At 32.4% G+C, this 21,031-nt stretch overlaps 1 protein-coding gene across 1 annotated transcript; it reads left to right on the top strand.

The window, feature by feature from the left end:
• Nucleotides 1-1,389: 1,389 nt before the first annotated feature.
• LOC100631089 (odorant receptor 2) lies at nucleotides 1,390-14,010 on the top strand. The gene is made up of 9 exons (XM_003402727.4): nucleotides 1,390-1,538; nucleotides 4,332-4,466; nucleotides 4,694-5,077; nucleotides 5,457-5,711; nucleotides 5,921-6,174; nucleotides 11,528-11,627; nucleotides 11,834-11,938; nucleotides 12,626-12,781; nucleotides 13,003-14,010. The coding sequence occupies exons 2-9, from the start codon at nucleotides 4,332-4,334 to the stop codon at nucleotides 13,051-13,053; spliced, it is 1,440 nt and encodes a 479-aa protein (XP_003402775.1). The 5' UTR covers nucleotides 1,390-1,538; the 3' UTR covers nucleotides 13,054-14,010.
• The last annotated feature ends 7,021 nt before the right edge of the window (nucleotides 14,011-21,031 follow it).

The raw sequence follows: 21,031 nt of genomic DNA, 5'->3' as shown, positions 1-21,031 counted from the left end.
TGCAAAAGCTTTGTTGTTTAGAAAAATAAAAAATTTATGATATAATCGATATTACAATACAATTCGATAGATTCTGTACAAATTTCATTTTTGTAACTTCTAACATTTTTATCTCTGTTATGAATTACGGAAAAATATAGAATAGCGAAAGAATATTAATCTACCACTTAGACTGGTTATTAAATCATCCACTTTTCATCCAAAAGTAATTTTCTTAAACTTCTTTTCCTTAAATATAGATCTAAGAATTATGATGAATTATGATTGACATCTACCATTTATCTGTAATATTTGGATAGATATCGCGTAAATTAAATTACGAGTTGTTAATTTTGGAAACAGAAAGAACATCTGTGTGAAAATTTAAAAGTTAATATAATGTAATAGGGAAAGAAGATAATTTAAATGCAGAATATACTAGTAAAATACTGATACTAAGGCATATAGAATCATATAAATAATTTCATTGCGCACGTTGTGAAAGACATTTCCTTTGTATCGATAAAATAAACAGAGTATTCATAGTAAAAATTGCTTCAGTATCCTTCATCGAACTATGCTTTCTTTAAGATGTAACATTTCAATCCTTTCAACTTTATAGTGAAGACGTTGATACATATTTGTCTAGTAATTTAGTAAACATCTGAAGCGAAGAAAAGAAGAAGAAATACCCAATATATTACAACAATTCCTTCAATTCTGTTCACGAAGATATGAAATCGCATAAAAATCGGTAGCCTATTAATATATCAACTTTTAGGAAAAGATATAAAGATATAAATCTTTAGTTCTCTACATATAATTTACAAAAACATATAAAATATCCAAAATGAGGTACTCGTCTAAATCCTTAACTTTGCTTCTCCTCGTAAAAACTGCATAACATATGAAATCACATAAAAATCAGCAATCTCTACCAATAAATCAACCTTCAGAGAAATAACTTCCCTAAATTCCAACGGTAAACGGATCGATAAAAATCTTGGAAGCAAAGAAGGGACGTTTCCATTACAAATCCCAATAATCCGAAGAATAGCTGTGGCGTGTTTTAACTTTCGAGAATATGAGTGTTCAAGACTTTCTTATCGGTCACGGCATATTTCTTCCCATCCTTACTGTAGTTTCCCGAACGGTGGTGGTTGCAGTCGTCGAAATCTGAATAATTGATGCGATTAGGAAGCTCCGTGTCGACGGTACAAGAAACAATATGGCAACGAGCAAGCCGGCAACAAACGTTCTCGGACGTCTGCGCTTCGGTGCCCTGTCGGCGATTGGTCCACGTTTGGTACCCTGCCGACCTGGAGGGGTGTCATCGGCACGACAGGTGGCGGATATCCAGGGGGTGGGAAGAAAAGAAAAAACGAAGAGGAACCCCTGGCTTACCGAGCAGTGACGATCCATCGTGCTGTTCGTGTGTCAGTTTTCGTCGATAAACGTGTGCCCTCCGGCTGCACGCACCGCGTTTCTCTCGGCGAACTCGCGAGGAGTTCGCGTTTTCATCGTGGATTTGAATCGCGTAACAACGTACCTGCCTCAAGGTGAGAGAACATCTGAAAGTTGAACATCGATTTGCGAGTCGATATTTTTGGTGAAAAAGTAATTTTCGTTTTCGTCAATGATTCGAGATGTGGTGTAAAGGCTTCCGAGTATCCTTGATAGAAAAAGGTGGCTGGAAATTGTAGAACCGATGCTAGTTCTGTGATTTAATGTTCTTGCTATCGTGATGATATAAAAGGATCGAATCGAGAAGTGATTTGATCGGAATTTTTCGAAACATTTGTTAGCTCTATCGTAAAATTGATGTCATCGGGTCGAGATATAATATGAAGGTTTCTAAATATTCTTGATGGAGGGTAGTTGTATGATTGATGTTAGTTCTGTGATTTGATGTTCTCGCTATCGTGATGATATCATGGAATTGAATGGAGATGTGATTTGATTTAGATTTATTAAAATATTCATTAGTTCTATTATTAAATTAAATGGACTAAGAATTAAATTTGGTTGAAGATTTTTTTAGATATTTGTTAGTTTTTCGAAGGACAAACTTGCTTGTGTAAAAAATAAGGGACGAGATTGGGTAACTTTAATGCTCGATCCGGCATTCGATGTTCTTGGTACAACCATTGCCTGGAATTAAGTTCAAGGATGATTTAAAGATTCTCATAATATCGATGCGTTTTAGCCATCTTCATAAAAATTACGTAACAATATTTCGAACGTCGAAATAGATTTTCTAAGGAATTAGTAAAGTAATTTTATTATGAAGCTCAAAGTTCCAAAATTACTGATAATCTTTGAAATCGTGCAGCAATATCACGAAATTAATGTCTTAAAGTAATTGCCCGTTTTATGTATAACAGTAAAATGTTTAAAATCGTTTATGAGCAAGAATCGATGAAACTTGCTGTTGTTTGCATGTATTTTCGAAATCGCATTATTTATGGTTTATGTAGTTTACGGTGAATCTACGCGTGGTTTTAGGAAAGTTATTGGCATTACAAAACATAGTCATTTATGGCTACCGTAGTTGTGAGGTAAACTTTATTACAACTTGTTGAGAGATGGGTCTCATAAAATATTGTTTATAGGCGTTTCACTATATTCGCAGCGAATTTCCAACGAATAAAACTCCTTGCAAATTATCCAAACTTATGTTTAATGTTATTTATCTAATTTAAAAAAAGCACATAGGAATATTAGCATATTTGATACTTATCTATATTATTGATACTGATACTGATGTTCGAAATTTCTACAAAATGGTTACATCGTTCAAACTTTATAATAAATTAGGCTTTTTACACGATTCTTTGCTTCGAAATCATTACACGTTTCTTCACAAGCAGAAACGTCGAATAAGATTGCAAAGATAAAAAATTCTCTTCGATCAACGTGTCTTTAAACAATTTATATCTACAGGCACAGAAAAAGGTATTCCATATAAAAGAAACTTAACCAATATTGGAACTAATGTAGATTTGTAATCGAGTAAAATATTAACGTGCTTATTAAAATTGTAGTTGACAAATGTAGGAAGTTTTGGAAGTTGGACCTAGTTTATTGGCGTTTTTATAGTTAAATACGTGTAATTTTTTAGACAAACTGAATATTTTGTGGAATATAATTTGGAAGCATATAACGATGCAATATTTAAGTACTTCTTTTATATTTTATGTAGGATTTTTATCATTTGCTTGTTCTATCCTTTTAGTATTCAAAGAAGAGCCACAAACTTTGCGCTTCTATTATAGGCTATAACTCCATAACAGACCACGAAAGTTATCATCAATACGATGACAGATGTGAAATTAAACGCGCAAACGCGCCCATGAATAATGCCTCAAGGGTACAAACCACGATACTCATCAACTATTAAACTATACGTACTTACAAGTCTCTCGCGTATACTCATTATACGAACATTAAATATAATACGCAATTAATGTGAATTATCATGTTTATCACTTTACGTTTATATTGAAAAAATAAACTAGGAAATACGTCTCGTGAATGTCATTATCTGCGCGATATATTATGTTGTCCGAAAAGTGTCTTTCTTTTACAGACACGTCTTTTACAACGATGCATCTTTATACAAACATGAAACCTAATCTATCAAACGTTGTGATCTTTATCTTGATAGAACACAATGAATCATATGTAATTCGATAAAAAAATATAAAAAGAAAAATGTTGTGCATCCATTATTTCCTTATAAAATGAAAGAAACTTATCGGACGACTTAATACATATGATTGGATAAAACTTTTAGGAGTGTATGAGAAAGTTTGAATGAATATCTATTACAAATTTAGTACTCGATAACCTTTAAACAACGAACGGAAGTAATGAAGACCTAGAGCACCTGCATTGACTTTACCCTAATGTCTACAATGACAAATGTTTAGAATATTATAGAACATAACTTCCCAATCAATTTACTTCATATGAATTTACATAGTCTCTCATAGCTTAATTTTTATACGTGTCTTATCTACAATTTTAAGTAACAAAGATATGATGATTATCACATAACAAATAAATTCAATTTAATCTTCATAATTCCTTTAGGATATGTTCGTTTCCTTTGAAACAAAATATTTCTAAAATGTTATGTTTAAATATTTTAAATAGTCAGCACCATGGTTTAATATAGTCAAGTAAGATGGAAATAATTAATTAGAATTAGAGGTCCAATGCAATTGAAATTAAAACAAAGTATGCTATACAAAGTATACAAAGTATACTACTGATACTAGAAATAATTCTTTCCATATAATATACTTTCGATGGAATATAACTAAGTCCTTGCAAACTTTTCGCTTCAGATGATGAAGTTCAAGCAACAGGGGCTAGTCGCGGACTTGATGCCCAACATAAGACTGATGAAAGCTACTGGGCATTTCATGTTCAATTATTATACCGACAATTCTACGAAAACTATACACAGAATCTTCGCTGTTGTACGTAAAATCACATTAACTTAACAAAATTATTTATAGATAACTATTTTATATACATCTAATTAATAATTTATACGTCTCTAATCGTTCTATTGTCAAATCGCTATAAAGAAATTTGTATTCGAGAAGAAGCTTAAAATAATAGAAAAGTTTTTTAAATAGAGAAAAAGAAGAAAAAGCAGAAAATTCAAATAAAAAGAAATTAATCAAAACCATGTTACCAAAAGGTGCACCTGATCTTGATGCTGATGCAGTTTGGGTTCTGTGGTATAAACCTAATTTTTGAGAAGGAGGACGTGGACGATCTTACGGCGAACACAATCACGATGCTGTTCTTCACGCACAGCGTGGTCAAGGTCGTTTACTTCGCAGTTAGGAGCAAACTATTCTACAGAACCCTTGGCATTTGGAACAATCCGAATAGCCATCCTCTGTTCGCCGAGAGCAACTCACGTTACCATCAGGTGGCCGTGAGGAAGATGAGAATACTCTTGCTGGCTGTCCTAGTAACCACGATGCTGTCGGCCATTTCTTGGACCAGCATTACGTTCATCGGTGACTCCGTAAAGAAAGTTATCGATCCTATCACGAATGAGACCACCTACGTCGAGGTATCGTAATTATTTGTTTACTTTAATATAGCGCTATTTATTTATTTATTTGTTAAACAAGTAAAAAAATTGGTATAGTAACGTTCTGGAATTTTTTCAACGATCGTTTGCTTTGGCGTTTGCAAAAATGATAAACGATAAATAATATTAAAGATTAGTAATTCGTGTAGTGTGGGTGTTAGTGATTCAAATAGATGATAAAAAATAAAAATGACAATGTTAAAATGTTTCATTTAATATACGATGGCCTAAGTTTACCTCTATCTTCCTGTAAATTAACATGGCTATTAACCACCCCCATATGCAGCAGAAAAATTTAATTCGAAAGAAGAAAAGATTAATTTCAAAATGTTAATTGCGAACATATTCTTTCATCCAGATACCAAGGTTGATGTTGCGCTCTTGGTACCCGTACAATGCCAGCCACGGGATGGCTCACATCTTGACGTTGATATTCCAATTTTACTGGCTGGTGTTTTGCATGGCAGACGCAAATCTTCTGGATGTACTCTTTTGCTCGTGGCTCCTCTTTGCTTGCGAACAAATTCAACATCTGAAGAACATTATGAAACCTTTGATGGAATTCAGTGCCACGCTGGACACTGTCGTGCCAAACAGCGGGGACCTGTTTAAAGTAAGCTGAAATTTTATCTGTCAAATATAACATAATCTCTACTTACGTTAAATAGAATTTTTTATTATCTATATAATTTTTGTTGACAAATTTATGTAATGTAAATATTTGTACAATGAAACTAAGAGATTCGTAAGAACTGGAGCTGATTAATTTGATTTTTGAGAGTCCCGATCGCAGCTTCCAATATCCATTTGTTTCCTATTCAGGCTGGCAGTGCAGAACAGCCGAGAGATCATGACCCACTACCACCAACCACACCAACAGCACCGGGCGAGAACATGTTAGACATGGATCTTCGGGGAATATACAGCAACAGAACAGATTTTACGGCCACCTTTCGACCAACTGCTGGAATGACTTTTAACGGGAGTGTGGGACCGAATGGATTGACAAAGAAACAAGAAATGCTAGTACGCAGTGCCATCAAATACTGGGTTGAGAGGCACAAACATATTGTAAGGTAAGTACGTCATATTTTCTTCAGCGTGTAACGCTTTCCAGAGTATATTTGATTTTTAACATCTTTATGTTCATATGCATTATTTATAGGTATCGTATTTGTTTTACTTGTTTTACTTGTTTTACTTGTTTTACTTTTTGATTTTTAACTTTTTTTACGTTTTGATTTTTAACATCTTTATGTTCATATGCATTATTTATAGGTATCGTATTTGTTTTACTTGTTTTACTTGTTTTGTAGTAAAATTTCGTTATATACGTGATATTTTTTAAACCACATATGTACATAATACTGATGGAATTTACATATAGTTTATATAATAATCGTTGCCCTTTTGTATTTTGCCGAAAATATACGCGAAAAAAATTAAAACTAAAGTCTTCAATTCTTGTTATAATAAACAACATATTCGCTGGAAACGCCACAGAATCCACTATAATTAATCGCTGATCGCAAGGATCGTTCGTGTAACAAAGACTACGTTGAACGCTTAAATAGAAAAAGACTCTACCGAAGGACAGATATTTTGTGAAAATTGGACCGCAGAGTTTAGAATTCGATGATTTAACTGGGAACTTCCATAGTAACAATTAATTCTAACTTTACACGTATAAGAATTATGAATTTCTTTAGCCATAGGAAATAATTTGCCCATTTATTAGAAACCGTATTTTTATTATTATCAAATTCTGTTATACGAGGAAAAGGGAGTTTGTCATCGAGAAATAACCTAAAATCATTGGCAATGGCAAATTCCGAAACAATAGACCCATTTCTCGCGGTTGAAAATAAAATTTCCATGATGAAGTTAAATTGCGGCACGTCGCAATTTCAAAGTTCGTCAACGTCTTGACTACTCCGGTATAACCCAGTTTCCCATTTCGATTCTCATCTCGACTTCGTTTCTACACGGAAACGTAATCTACGTGGACAATGAGAGAACCTTTCACATTCGCGATCCTAACAATGAGAGACTTCCATTAGGATAATAATCCCCGTGCCAGGTGAATAAGTAAATTCGCGCGATTTCGTTACCATCTACACTTTTCAACTGGTGTCAGCTTGCTAAATTTTTCTATTAAACCGTTTCTCGTGAAAAGCGATGAAAATAACTCAACGTTTAATCAAAATAAAAAAAAAGAGTTAGAAGGTTTATCCAGTTTGGAATTCCTTGGAATTTTTTAATAAAAGCGATTCAGTAAGAATAAAATAGTTCTAGATGTTGCTATGGGACGAGTTTTACGTTTCTGTAACGTTCAAATCCATTTATTATTGAAATATGCAGTGGAAATCTTTGTTTAAAGTTCGTAAAGGACGAACGATGAAAAATTCTTTACGTTGACTTTATGGGGGCAGCTTTTTAATTAAGGAAGTGATTTCAAATTAACGAAGACTTTTCGCATAATGTTTGGAATTGCATTACTTATTCAACGACAATGGGAAGAATTAAATTGCATAGCGTAATCCTAATTGACCGAAAGTTTCGGAATAAATTACCATTACTTGCTAAATTTTGATGGGAACTTGTACTGAAATAAAAAATCAACCAGACAAAGCAGTTAAACAAATATAATTTATAATAGAATTTAGAATTTTAACTGATCTTTCAACGAATTCTAAATTAAATATTAAAAATAATTATCAGCCATTCGTGGACAAGAAAAACTGAAATACGTACACGGTTGAAATATATTATGTTCAATCAAATTTACGATAAGATAAAAAGGGAGATATTTTTGAAATAGTACGTACATGAGTTTTGCGTTAGAAAATTAAAAAAGAAATTTTATTATTTTTTAAAATAAAAAAAATTAACAAAGAGAAATATAAAAAGAAAAGTTAAAAAAGAAACGCATTGTTGAAAAATTCTATATATTTCGAATTTGAATTAACGTACGTCCAGGTTCGGAATTTTCAAACGTATGTTTCGCATCTACTCTACCCTCAGTGAATAATTCAGAAAAGGCAAAGAAATTTTCCCCCGGTTGTATGTGCGAATGTAAAATCAATATTCTGTTTACTCGGGGTTTTATATTGGCTGGAGCAATCTTAGTTGGAAACAAATACATTCGTTATACGTGGAACGCGTTTATTCATCGGCAAACAAAGGTATTTTTTAATAAAAGTGTTTCCTATTGCTTTTGAAATTCAGTGGAATTTATACGATTCGATTGTAATTTGGAAAAAAGTATGAGGCAAAAAAGGATGGAAATTCAAGCAATGTTCGCATTGCGTTAGTTTCGTGCGACAATGAACTTATATAGTTAATCGAACGTATAATTCGAATGTTTTGTAGAACAATTCGCTCTTCAACAGCCAGGTAATTTCTTCCATTCGGTTAATTTTACGTGTCAAGAAGTTTTAGTGGCCAACTAAATTTGATCACATTGCGTAAACTCGTAATTTCTTTAACGTCGTGACTTATTACGAACATAAATTTTTATATAAATTTTCCCACTTTTTATACTGAATTCTAAAGCTTAAAACTCTTTTACGAAGAAAAAATAATATCTTGTATATTTTACGTATAATGAAAAATGAACTGGAAATTATTTTTTACGATAAGTTACCCATTTTAACATGCATGATTTTGTCCCATCAAACATGCAGCACTTTATGGGACATACGTTTTATTATTTTATTTATTATTTTCAACTTGAAATTCAGTGGTAGTGTCTTATTTCAAAAAATGTTTTTCTCTGTTCTATTTTGATCATATTTTCATATATATTTTCACAGTTATTATTTCTATATGTTTTGACAATCACACGACTTTCAAATGGTCGAAAACAAAATAAGTAAAGAGTTAGCAAAAAGATTGAAGAGATCCATCTGAATAGATAGAACTATTAACGATTAAAGAACAAAGCATATGCCAAAAAGATCAAATTGAAGGGAACACGAAGAAATATGGAAGGAGGAAAATAAGTGTCTGTCCATAAAAAGTAAATAAAATCTCAAAAAAGCGCCGCCGTAAATTTCTAAAATTTCTAAAAAAAATTATACAAATTGGTCAAATTTTGGGAGTTCAAATAACAGTGTTAAAGTAATAAATAACGAATCTGTGAAATCAAGGAATAAGAGTCGTAATTAGTTACAAGAAGTTTCAAACTGCCAGTCAAAACCCAGAAAAAATATCGCGTACAAGAAGAAAACGTGTTTCCCGGTTCTTAGTACGCGACGAACTTTGAAAACGAAGAAGAAACGTGAAACGACGATCGCGCCGCATCCAAGAAAATTTTCAAAGAAGACGAAGGAACGGAACTACGTTCTATGTATATAGGTTGTTCGACGGTGCAGAAACAGAGGGGATGCGTGTATTCCCACGGTGGTGAAGTATTTATTCTAAGAGAGCGCGATATTGACCGCAACTGGGGACGTAGCAAGCGGACTGGACAATTTATTGGACAATTCAGGGGTTGTACGTTGGTCGCGTTCACGTGTGCACCAGTATACGTGTCTGACACGTGTGTGTACACGTTTCGTTGCTCGACGGTGCACAGAATGCAGAATGTGTTCGATGTTTGCCCTTCGACCGCCACGCGAATCCTTGCTCTGCTTTGTTACAGAAAAATACACGAAAACCTGTTGCCTACGTCTGATATTTCGATGCATTAGCCTGATCAATTACCGTCCCTTTTATACGTTAATGTTCGAAAGTGATTTTGCTTGTTAGTTGCCCTTTTCAGGGATTTTTTAAAGCGAAGCGGATGTGGACTTTTTCGCTTCTGCAGCATGGAAACATTTTTAGTGAAATTTATAATGAAAGGAATATTAAGGTCACGCGAGAAAAATATAATAAGTCTGTCTTTATATGCCTTATTATTTGATGTAAAATTCGTAGGTTTAGGCGAAAAAATGCTACATAAAAAGATATCTTACCTTTTAAAAATAAATCTAAGAAGTTTTGTACAGAATAAGATTTTTAATGTTAAATTAAATAAATTTAATGTTAAATTTAATGTTAATGTTTAATGCTAAAATATTCAAGAATAGATTAAGCAATATACTTTCAATTTCTAAATCAAATAAAATAAAAAAAGGAAATAATTTAAACGATACAAAGCTAGTTGACAGTATTTTATAAAAGTTTTATTAAAGACAATATTTACATTAAATTTGAAAGTTGTTTTCCCTATGAAAGGCAGAAAGTATGTCTTATAATAATAATAATATATATGTCTTATAATAATTCATATTAATATTACGTTAAAGAAATAGAGACATCGAATACCCTAGCGGATAGATAACTACACTAAAGTAGAAAGAATCTTGTTTTTCATTTTTTTCAAAGAACTTTCCTTCGGGCAGCAAGACGGTATAAATAATTGTAAGAAAGTGACAGGTAAGGTACTTAAGCGGAAGATTAAAGGATTCTTCATGGAAAGAAATTAAGGGTGGATGAAGGATTTCTGCGTTAAATTGGAAATTTCCAAGGAAATCAAGTAAAACAATGCAAAAAGGAAAGAATCATTTCTTCGTCAATTTCAAGTTTGATAGAAGTTCTGATGAAAATAAATGAACACGGATAAATATAAAGTAGACGGAAAATGGACAAGCTAAGAAACAAATACGAGAAAGAATGCATCCAATAAGAAAATAACGAATCGAAGAACCGTCAAACACCTTATTCTTCCCCTTTAAAGCACTTGAAAGTATTGATCATTCAACTTGGATACAGCTAACTTGACGATACGTTGGTGAAATGCATTATTTAAACAGCAAAGGGGAGATGTGGAATCAAAGAGAAAAGAAAAAAAGGAAGAGTGACAAAGAAGACGAGAGAGAAAAAGAGCAAAAGCGAGAAAGAGAGAGAGAAAGAGAGAGAGAACTTGTCCAATCATAAACTGTAACCAACTGGTTAAATGCATTCATCCAGTGAACTAGGTCGAATTAAAACTTTGTTGTGTGGTAGTCACGGGCTTACGAACAGATTGGGTTTGGTACATTTCAAGGGTCTCAGCTCTTTTAGCATTTAACGAGGACTACAAGCCTACAATGTATGCAAACAAACATTGAAATGTAATATAAAATGATAATAATGCAAAGTTCACTTAAACAAATTTGGCAATTAATACAGTTTATTATTTGGCACAATTTAATATCTACATTACGTTTACGGTATATTTATATACTTAATAATTTTAATAATATTATGTAATTGGATGTTCAAAAGCTTAAAAATAAATTCCCTGCTTTTTGGAAGATAGAAGTTATTACAAAAAATTATATTGTATATTATTATGAAAAATTCCGTATCGTTATAAAAGGAAATGATAATTTTATATTTATGATGCAAATGGATAAATCTGTTTATTATTCAAATTACTTTAACATTGTCATTATTTTCTAGACTCGTAACCGCAATTGGAGACGCTTATGGTGTTGCTCTGCTGCTACATATGTTAATTACCACCATTACATTAACTTTACTTGCCTACCAAGCAACAAAGGTAATATGAAGAGTTTAACAGAAATACTTTTAACTTTTCTCCGCATAAAACATAAGCATAATATAAAGCATAAATAGCGTAAATATAAAATACAATAAAATATAGCGTAAAATTAGAGGAATCTATTTATTAGAAGAGGAAAAGATATTCGGCTAATCTATCTCCATTTCCAATGATAAAAAAAATAAAACTAATTTATCTTTCAGATAAATGCAGTGGATACATACGCAGCTTCGGTAATAGGTTACTTGTTATACTCCCTAGGGCAGGTCTTCATGCTGTGCATATTTGGAAACCGTCTCATCGAGGAGGTACATATAATTATCCGTATAAATATTAATCGACTATGTATTCCAGCACAAAGGAATGCAAATTTTAATCGAGTCCCGATTTCTCCAGTTTCCAACGTACTTTTACGAAGAATAATAAAAAATTTACGTGGAATCGTTCGTATCACGTGTTACGAATTTGGAATTTACGATTCTAGAATTTTCGAGACATATACATATATTAAAATTAATAAAAAATATCAAATCATTCTCATAATATATATGTTACGAGTTCGATCATATTTCTGCGTAGGTCGTATATTTCGAAATAATTCTAATTACGAGTAAATGGAACATCGTTCGTATTCGTATATCGTATATTTATTATATTTCCCTTTATTTTATTTTCCAAGTGATTTCCATTCGATACGTTGATTCTAAAATATCGTAAATCAAGTTTTAATACATTATTAATAGATCGTGGACGTTTATGCATTTACGTGAAATTTGAATAAGTAGAAATGTAAAAGATGTTTACGATATACAAAGATACAAATTGTGCACAGTGAAATACCACTGTTGATATTTACAAGACGAAACGAATCTCTCTATAAGTTTCGTTCCTTTAGTGTCGTGAAGTATGAGTATACATAAATATCAACAATCTAGTCATTGATATTAAGAAAAGCCGTATTTCGCATCTACCTACATTTTTTGTATTATACACAGAGTTCATCAGTGATGGAAGCCGCTTACTCTTGTCATTGGTACGATGGATCAGAAGAGGCCAAAACTTTCGTGCAAATCGTTTGCCAGCAGTGCCAAAAAGCGATGTCGATTTCAGGGGCGAAGTTCTTCACCGTCTCTTTGGATCTCTTTGCCTCGGTAATATAAATATCAACTTCGCTTAAATTTCTCCCGACATCAATTTTGTCACTCGTCCGCTTTAAACAATACATTTTAATTCGGAGTAAGAACCTCGCAGTAAAATTCAGTTTGAACTAACTTTAACAATTTTAACTTCTGAAAAGGTTTGACTTCGGTTTAAACTCGCTTGAATATTTTGGTTGTAAGGTTTCATTAAATAAAAACAACTAATTCTCCAGGTACTGGGAGCTATGGTCACCTACTTCATGGTGTTGGTGCAATTGAAGTGAACGCAGGAGATTATCTATTTTATGATGGAACGTAGAAACTGGAATATTGGAGAAAATGGATTATTAAAATTATCTGGCAAGAGTCTTGTTCTCCGTCTTTTAGAGTACTATTTTCTATCGGATTTTCGTATAGATGAATTCAGCTGGAAACTGTGACTAAACGACAATGTAGGATTATAAACTTCAGTGAAGAGTATCCTTCGTCTCTACTCAATTTTCAGGTGTTAGGGAAATCCAATGCCTCGTATATCAGCCATACTTATTTATGTTCTCGTGGAAAATGAAAATTGTTTAAATACGAAAGATATCCATAGTATGTAAGATAAATATAAAACGCAGCTATAATAATTATCATCCAATAATATTACATATATATTGATCGAAAGTAATAGGAAAAGAACTAGGCCACGAGAGAAATACGAAATACTTGATCGCATAGTTCCAAAGTTCTAATTAGAAGACTGGAAGATGGAATTAGAATGAAAGAAAAAATTGAAGAAGAACGAGATTATATACATACATAGAATCTAATAATTATTTATATCATTCGTCATCATTAATTCTTCTATTTCTTAAACTAACATCTAATATGATTTTAATTACACTACATTTTAATAAGCATTTTCTAATTTTTAAATTCTTACAATATGTACAGTGCCTTAACAATACACATCATTCAAATTTTAACAAAGAAAGATAAAGATTGTTAAAAAATTTACGCCTGAAATAATAATTCGCTCAGCTAAGAAAAATGAGGAATATAAACTTTTGAGAAATTAACGCGAGTTTTTGATATTTTTATATAACGTAAATATAATACATATATATATGTATTTATGTAATTTCTGTTTAGTAACTTTATCTTTCCTTTTAAAGTGGGTGAACATATATACAATCTTGTTTGGTATTTCAAAAGGATTCATTCTTGATCAATGAAGATGCAAGAAGGAAAATATTTAAAAAAAAACATATTTTTTACCAATGTTAGTACGTAATTTTAAGATGGAAACTAAAACATAATATCTATAAGCAATGATCAAATTAATCTTAAGTAAGTTGCACTCAATGCCTAAGAATGACATCGAACGGGAAATATTACGCTGATAATAATCTTGTACAATATACTGTAATGTAATTGCGAGAGTATATTTTACTGACAAACGATAACGATGCAAGAAACAAAAGTTACTTATTGCTAGTATAATTCTGTATGGTGCAAACGAATTTTTGTACAAACATAAAAAATATACTATCCGTGTCAAACGATAATCAAAATTTGCATCTTCATTTTCTGAAGTAAATTTATGAAAATAACAAAATAATTTTATTGACGTGTAAATAGGCACATTAATACTATGAGTAATACAATGAACTTGTTATCTCTTATTTTGAAATTATTTCTGATATAGCAATTCTTTTCAGATATACATATAGTAGCTGTTATTTAATTTTAAACATTACATCTTCAAATTATCACATTTGTTGAAATCTGTTAAAAGTTCTTATGAAAATATATAATTACGATTTGTGAATTGTTTAAAGTTATCAATTTGTTTATTGAATATAAAAAAATGCACTCAGCGATGTACCAAAAAATAATGTTTTGAATATTTCGAATATTTCAAATATTACAAAGAAATATATCTTTTTATAATACTAAAAGGTATTTTAAAATCGTCCGATCTTTTTGATGTTATATTTATAGTATTAAAAAAAGGTATAAGTATATTATAAATTTACTAATAATAATAATAAATGACAGGGATAAATGCTACTTTGCTCTTTATAGAATTTAAGATGTCATCCACTGATGCACGGCACTTCCTCCGCCGTTAATTTATAAATACACGAACTTTCTAGCACAAATTTTTCATATTTCACAACAATTAAATGAAACATAACTTTTTCTAGATCTACAGCGTAGATAATTTATGAGAAATGTGTAATAATTTTACGATAATTTTAATATAACGATAGATTATAAATAAATATTATTGTATACAATTTTGACGTAAATTCTGTTCTAGTCGTAGATACGTAATAATTATTTCCACATGTAACATTAAGCAGTAGCAAAGCAATGTTATCGAATGCATTTAATATGAACGTTAATACTGTAATCATATTGTGAATTGAATCGTCAGTATTATAAATGATTTCTCTCTAATTAAAGCTACAATATATTTGTCTTATACAAAATGTTCTACACGCTCGATTCTTCCCTTCAAAATAATCCTATAATTTCTTTCGAAAACTTTCGATATGTAAACCATTTATTTTTAAATTTTCATGCAATGCAAATCTATTATTTCCAAATTTCTGCCTGAAATTTATTTCTTACGTAAACTTTACGTACATCTCCAACGTTTCTGTTCAAATGTGAATCTTTTTCTCATCGTTCTGCCATATGAAATCTTCTCTATTTCTTATTTCCGATTCTCTTCGCAAAATATCAATTTTTCATTCTGAAATCTGAAGTCTGAATATTTCATTTTCAAAACTTCACCTTCCAATCTATTTCCGAAGATCAGAGGAAGCATATCTATATCCATTTGACTGTTCGTAAACTATTTCTTTTCGTACTTCTATATAAAACATTTTTCTACAAAATTGTATTTTTTATTTTCACTTCTCTTCCTTAAATCTCAATTCTTCGTCAGCAAACCTCCGTCTCAAGCTTGAATCTTTCATTTTCAAGACATCGCCGTCAAATCTCCTTTCGAAAATCAGAAGAAGCGTATTTATTCCCATTTGACTCTCTCGCCACGTTTCTCAAATGCAATTCGTCTCTGTCCGGGAAGGTAATGAACTTACCGCGAATATGATTTACGAAAGGAAAGGTAACGCTGTGGGAAAATAGGATTCCTGGGCGAGTGTAGATAGTCACGTTAGAGGCGTGCATGAAATTTTCTATCGACTTTGCAATCACGTCCATTCGGGATCGACCTTGGTAAATTTCAAATCATACAATCAAACTAAAGATATATCATGACGATGGTTAAGAGAGGTAAACTGCGACCACCTGGGACGAGTTAATCTCCCGAGTATAAATTTGTTCTTCCAAAATAACCAGAAGTGATTATTATTGAAAACTATAGAATATTTGTTTTTCTATTATGTAAAAGAATAATTATTTTACTTTAATTTTGTATAGTTGTATATTTTCATATTAATTTTAAAATAAGACTTAATTTTAAATTAAGGCTTACATCATCGAATCATGCAATTGTTATCAACAAATTCTGGAAATTCTGTAATATTAAAAATCATGATGTGTATGAGAATAAAAAGTGAGCAGCAAGAAAAGAATAATACATAATTTACAGGTATTTAAAACTTTGAAGAAATGAATTCATAAAGTTGCGTGATTATTCAAAAAATCTACAAACATTGTATTATTTTATTAATTACATATTTCTCCCTTGAAAATAAAAAGCATCTATATTTTCAGCACATCCATAATAACTGAACTGTCCTTAGAGGGGAAACATTCATTTTTCATCCACTTTGTTGGCAACGATTGATGTGAAGTCCAGATCCAGATAACTAAGGAGTAGTTCTAAACACACAAACCCTATTGCTCGGTGATAAATGACCTCTTCTTTCGCATAGTCCAATGACACTTTTCCTCTACGTATCTTTCTTTTTTCTACAAAAGGCTATAGGAAGGTAATAACGCGAATTACCCATTAATAACAGCTGAAGGTATGAAAAAATTAAATGTAGAACGATTACTAAACATTCATCGCAACGCGCGCTTTCTATAAATTTATAATAATTCTGCAAATATTAAAAATACCTATTGAAGATATTCGTATTTGTGCATCAATTTTGAAATTTTATAATTGCGATTTATCGCAACGTTCCGCGCAATATTATACATACAATTGCATAAATATAACTCTAAATATGAAAAATATTATTTCACTTGAAGTATGAACATTTTACGAAACTTCCTCTTTTGCTTTAAAATCTGTATTTTTACATGTATTTTGCGACTTTATATCAGCAATTTTGTAAATGTTGCATAATTTAAAAGGATGAACGCAAGAAAATCCACTCTCGAGAGGCGAGGTATTAAAAATAGAAGAAACAGCTGAATCGATACGACTTTATTGTTTAACATAAATTCTTGCGTGATTGTTTAATGCGCATGCCCATTGAGAGAGTGGCTTTACCGGAAGGCAGTTTCGATCGGCTGGGCCTCGTCGTATGATAAATAGGTCTTCCTCTTTTACAGCATCCTTCCTTCCTTTAACCGTAAGATATGAGCGAATAATGGAAACCCAGTTTTGAAATACTATTTCGTCGGAAGCGAGAAACTACTGAGTGAATTTAAACAAAATTAAAAACTGTTTGCATGAGAATTATTAAAAATTAAAATCAAATTATTCTTCAATATATTAAAACCCTTCAAACTAAGAGGTAACGCTGTTCTTTCTTTTAGTAACGTTATTTTACATAATTCGAAAATTAAAGAATTACGCAAAATTCTTTGAAAAATATTTCATGCTACATATTTCGTGACAAATATCGTCAAGAACTATTTTTTAAAAGGTTACTTATACTTAAAGCGGTTTTAAGGGATTAAAGCTTTAATAAAGAACGTTATCTGTTATTACATTTTATACAAAAATTTAATATATTTGATACATGTATATTTTTATATTGCCAATGTGAAATTTGGAGTCTTAAAATCAACAATATTTAAGAATTTAACATAACTGAGAAGTAATTATGTTCCATACGCAATAATATTTCACATTTACTGCTTGCAACTATTGTATTAGATATAAAAACATACAAAGTTTGCATGTAATTGTTATTACTTTGTATACAATTCTGCATATATTTATTACGTTCCACTTCACTCGCATGCAAAGTTTATTCACGACTAATGTTTATGTTTTCTCAACATCTCTCATACAGCGTGACAACAAAACTAGTACAAAACGTAAATGACAGAAGATTAAGAACATCCTTGAGAACCTTTCCAGAAACCGGACGACAATAAAGTTGCGAAAAGAAGTTGCTGCAAGAGCAAAGTACTTTCTTTCGTATTATTGAGATTGAACGCGCCACGAAAATACCATAAATACCAAATACCATAAAAGCGCAAAGAAATGTAAGTAGCGACCTCGCGCACTTCAATAACTGAAATGCAAGTTTTACAACAGTTTTACTAGTTTAGACAACGCGTCTTTATATTCATGGAAAAGCGTCCTCGATAGTCGACGATTATAACAGTGATCGTAACTCTTGAATTCCTCGCCGGTGCTCAAAATTTTACGTCCCAATCGTATTCTTTATTTCGCCAAGCAAATAGGCTCTCCGTGATTTAAAAAAAAAATGTAGAAAAATGTAAAAAACGAAAAATCGAGATATCGATAATGATTTTTTCGTATTTTCAATTCAATTCAAGAAAAATTTTAACGATAGAAAAATACGACTGAGTCGACAATGATTCAAAGAACGAAATAGAGTTAACAAAGCTGGCGTTATGACGTAAAATGTTCTCTATCGTCATATATATAAAATTATAGATAAGATTATAGATAAGAGCCTAAACTATTAAGTGGTAATATTCATAAATCCAAGAACGACTATAAAATAGTGACGAACGAGGAACGACTCTAAAGGCAATGTGAGGGAAAGAAATTGGCGCGAAGCCCGGCTCGCATGCGCATTGTCAGAGTGACTCTGTCGGTAGTTTCGATCGTCCAGGGGTCGACATCGTCGTCCACCGAACAGCTTATCCTCGTGCTCTCGTGATGCTGCCTGTGCTACTCCGTTTTTCAGCTTGTTCTTTCGTTTCGTGATAGAACGGTGCAAATATTCCGCGCGATCGCGACTCGCGATAATCCGCTCGACGAGAAGCGGTACGTGTTAATCGGTGATTGCTTGACGACAACCTGGAACAACGAGTAAAATACATCGTCGTTCCGCGCGAGACACGTCTACGAATGAAAACGCACGAGATGCTGCCCCCCAGACCAGTGGACTCGCTCGACTCGCACTCTATCGACACAATTCGACCTGCCAACTCGTCCACATTATTACCGACGATCTCTTAATCGAGGCGGTCACGCGACTGCAAACGACACTATCGTCGCGTGCCCAACAGTGTCCGGCAGCATCTTCCTTCTTCCTCGAAAGAAGAATCGGCAAACGGAAGTTTGCCGCGTTGGAAATCGTTTCGGTAGAATCATTTATGTTGCGAAAATTAGTCATTTCGCGTCTGTAAATCAATTTAACGAGGGCAACGGTTGTGCGAGCGCGGACGTGTAATTTTCAATCGATCACGGAAACACGGTGCGCGGTCGAGTGATCGTGCAATCATCGATTAAGTCGTCAGAGTAAATAGGTTAACAGTGTACCGCGCGATAGAGCGATTCGCGAGCGAAACAGGTGGATCATTTGACAGATCGGATGAAAAAGTGATCGCTTAATAAGTCGAAAGAATAATCGATGATTGATAATGACGATGGATAAAATCCGAGAGAATCGAGCGGCTGATCATCGTGAGATATTACATAACCGGTGTATAACGATGAAAAATTATTTCGGCGAGTATATCGGCGAGGGGTCGATAAAAATGAGGGCCACGAACGCGAGCGCGGTTTCTTAAATAGCACACCGAATCTCGAATGTGTTCGACAATAAATCAATGGATCGGCCGCCGTGCAATTAGAATAATTACGGATATATATTGTATTTTCGATTGTTTTGTAGATCGATGAGTACGGTATTAGAAAATAATTAATACGATAAATATAACAGAGGAATAACGTGAAGTAAGAAGCGCGTTCGATCTCTACGGCAATATTAAGACGAGATAAATGGGATCGATATAAAACAGGACACTATTGGCTATATATATGTGTGATATTGGCAATATATTTTTTATCAGTGAGAATATTCGTTTTAAAGTGATATCGTGAAGCAGAGATTTGCTCAACTATTTTTACTCGGGGAAATTAGTGAGAAACTTCTTGGGAAACACCGATAATCATAGGGACAAAAACTGCGAGCGGCAGGAGGAGGCGAAGCCTCCCGCCGCAAAAACAATGTCGTAAGTATTGCCACGTTACGTGCAAATACGATTAATTTAGACTTCGATACGTGTTAAATCGTATCGTTCAAACATTGCTAAACACTTTCTTTCGAACACGCGTAGAAATTTTGAACAATGTGTAAATAGCAAAAGATCTCTTTAAAACAATAATTAATTTAATCGATTGAAAAAATTGTATTTATTCGCGAATAATGGCAAATGGAAGAAATAATGTAATATTATTTAGTTTAGTCTGCACGTTTTAGCGTTTTATCTATTTTGAATGTATCTCTTTATTCTACGAAATAAATCTTCGCTCTTTGTACACAGTATCAAATCTCTCGTAGTTGGTAATTAGATATTCTGAATACAAAAGACAAAGCAAATTCAATAACACTTCACGTCCCTTTTCTTTTGTTAGTTACTTTCGACCCTGTAAATTGTTAATTTAACGTTCCAAGGTTGAGTGTTCCGTCAACGGAATTGAGTCAACAATTATCGATCACGCTCAATAACTTTAGAATTGCATATTAATAAAACTGATATATTAAACAAGTAGTAAAGACTTTGAAGTTACAAAATTTAATACCAAAATTACAGTATTCTTTGGTATAAAATACCAAAACTTTGCTATCTATTGTAATATCTGCATTATCAAAATGGATTATAATCCAATAACAGACACATAATACTTCAGATTCAAAGCTTAACGCATATTTGCAACCAAAATGTTTAGTCACCAGACTACGAAAGCAATAACATCAAATATGAAACATTCGACTATAACGATTAACTTAATTTGATTTAATTATATAGTGGGCAATCTATAGTGTAGTAAAAGTAAATATGCGCGACATAAATTGTGTGTTAGGTTCATTAGACACAGAATGAATCGTGACAAATACATGAAACATGATACGAAAC

The sequence above is a fragment of the Bombus terrestris genome, chromosome 6 (assembly GCF_910591885.1).
Source record: "Bombus terrestris chromosome 6, iyBomTerr1.2, whole genome shotgun sequence".
NCBI lineage: Eukaryota > Metazoa > Arthropoda > Insecta > Hymenoptera > Apidae > Bombus > Bombus terrestris.
The sequence above is the reverse complement of the archived record's forward strand: the minus strand, read 5'-3'. Positions and strand labels throughout refer to the sequence as shown.

Coding starts and splice junctions, on each gene's coding strand:
- LOC100631089 (XM_003402727.4), top strand. CDS start 4,332: ATGATGAAGTTCAAGCAACAGGGGCTAGTCGCGGACTTGATGCCCAAC. Junction 11,939..12,625: donor GAAACCGTCTCATCGAGGAG/GTACATATAATT, acceptor TATTATACACAG/AGTTCATCAGTGATGGAAGC. Junction 12,782..13,002: donor CTTTGGATCTCTTTGCCTCG/GTAATATAAATA, acceptor CTAATTCTCCAG/GTACTGGGAGCTATGGTCAC.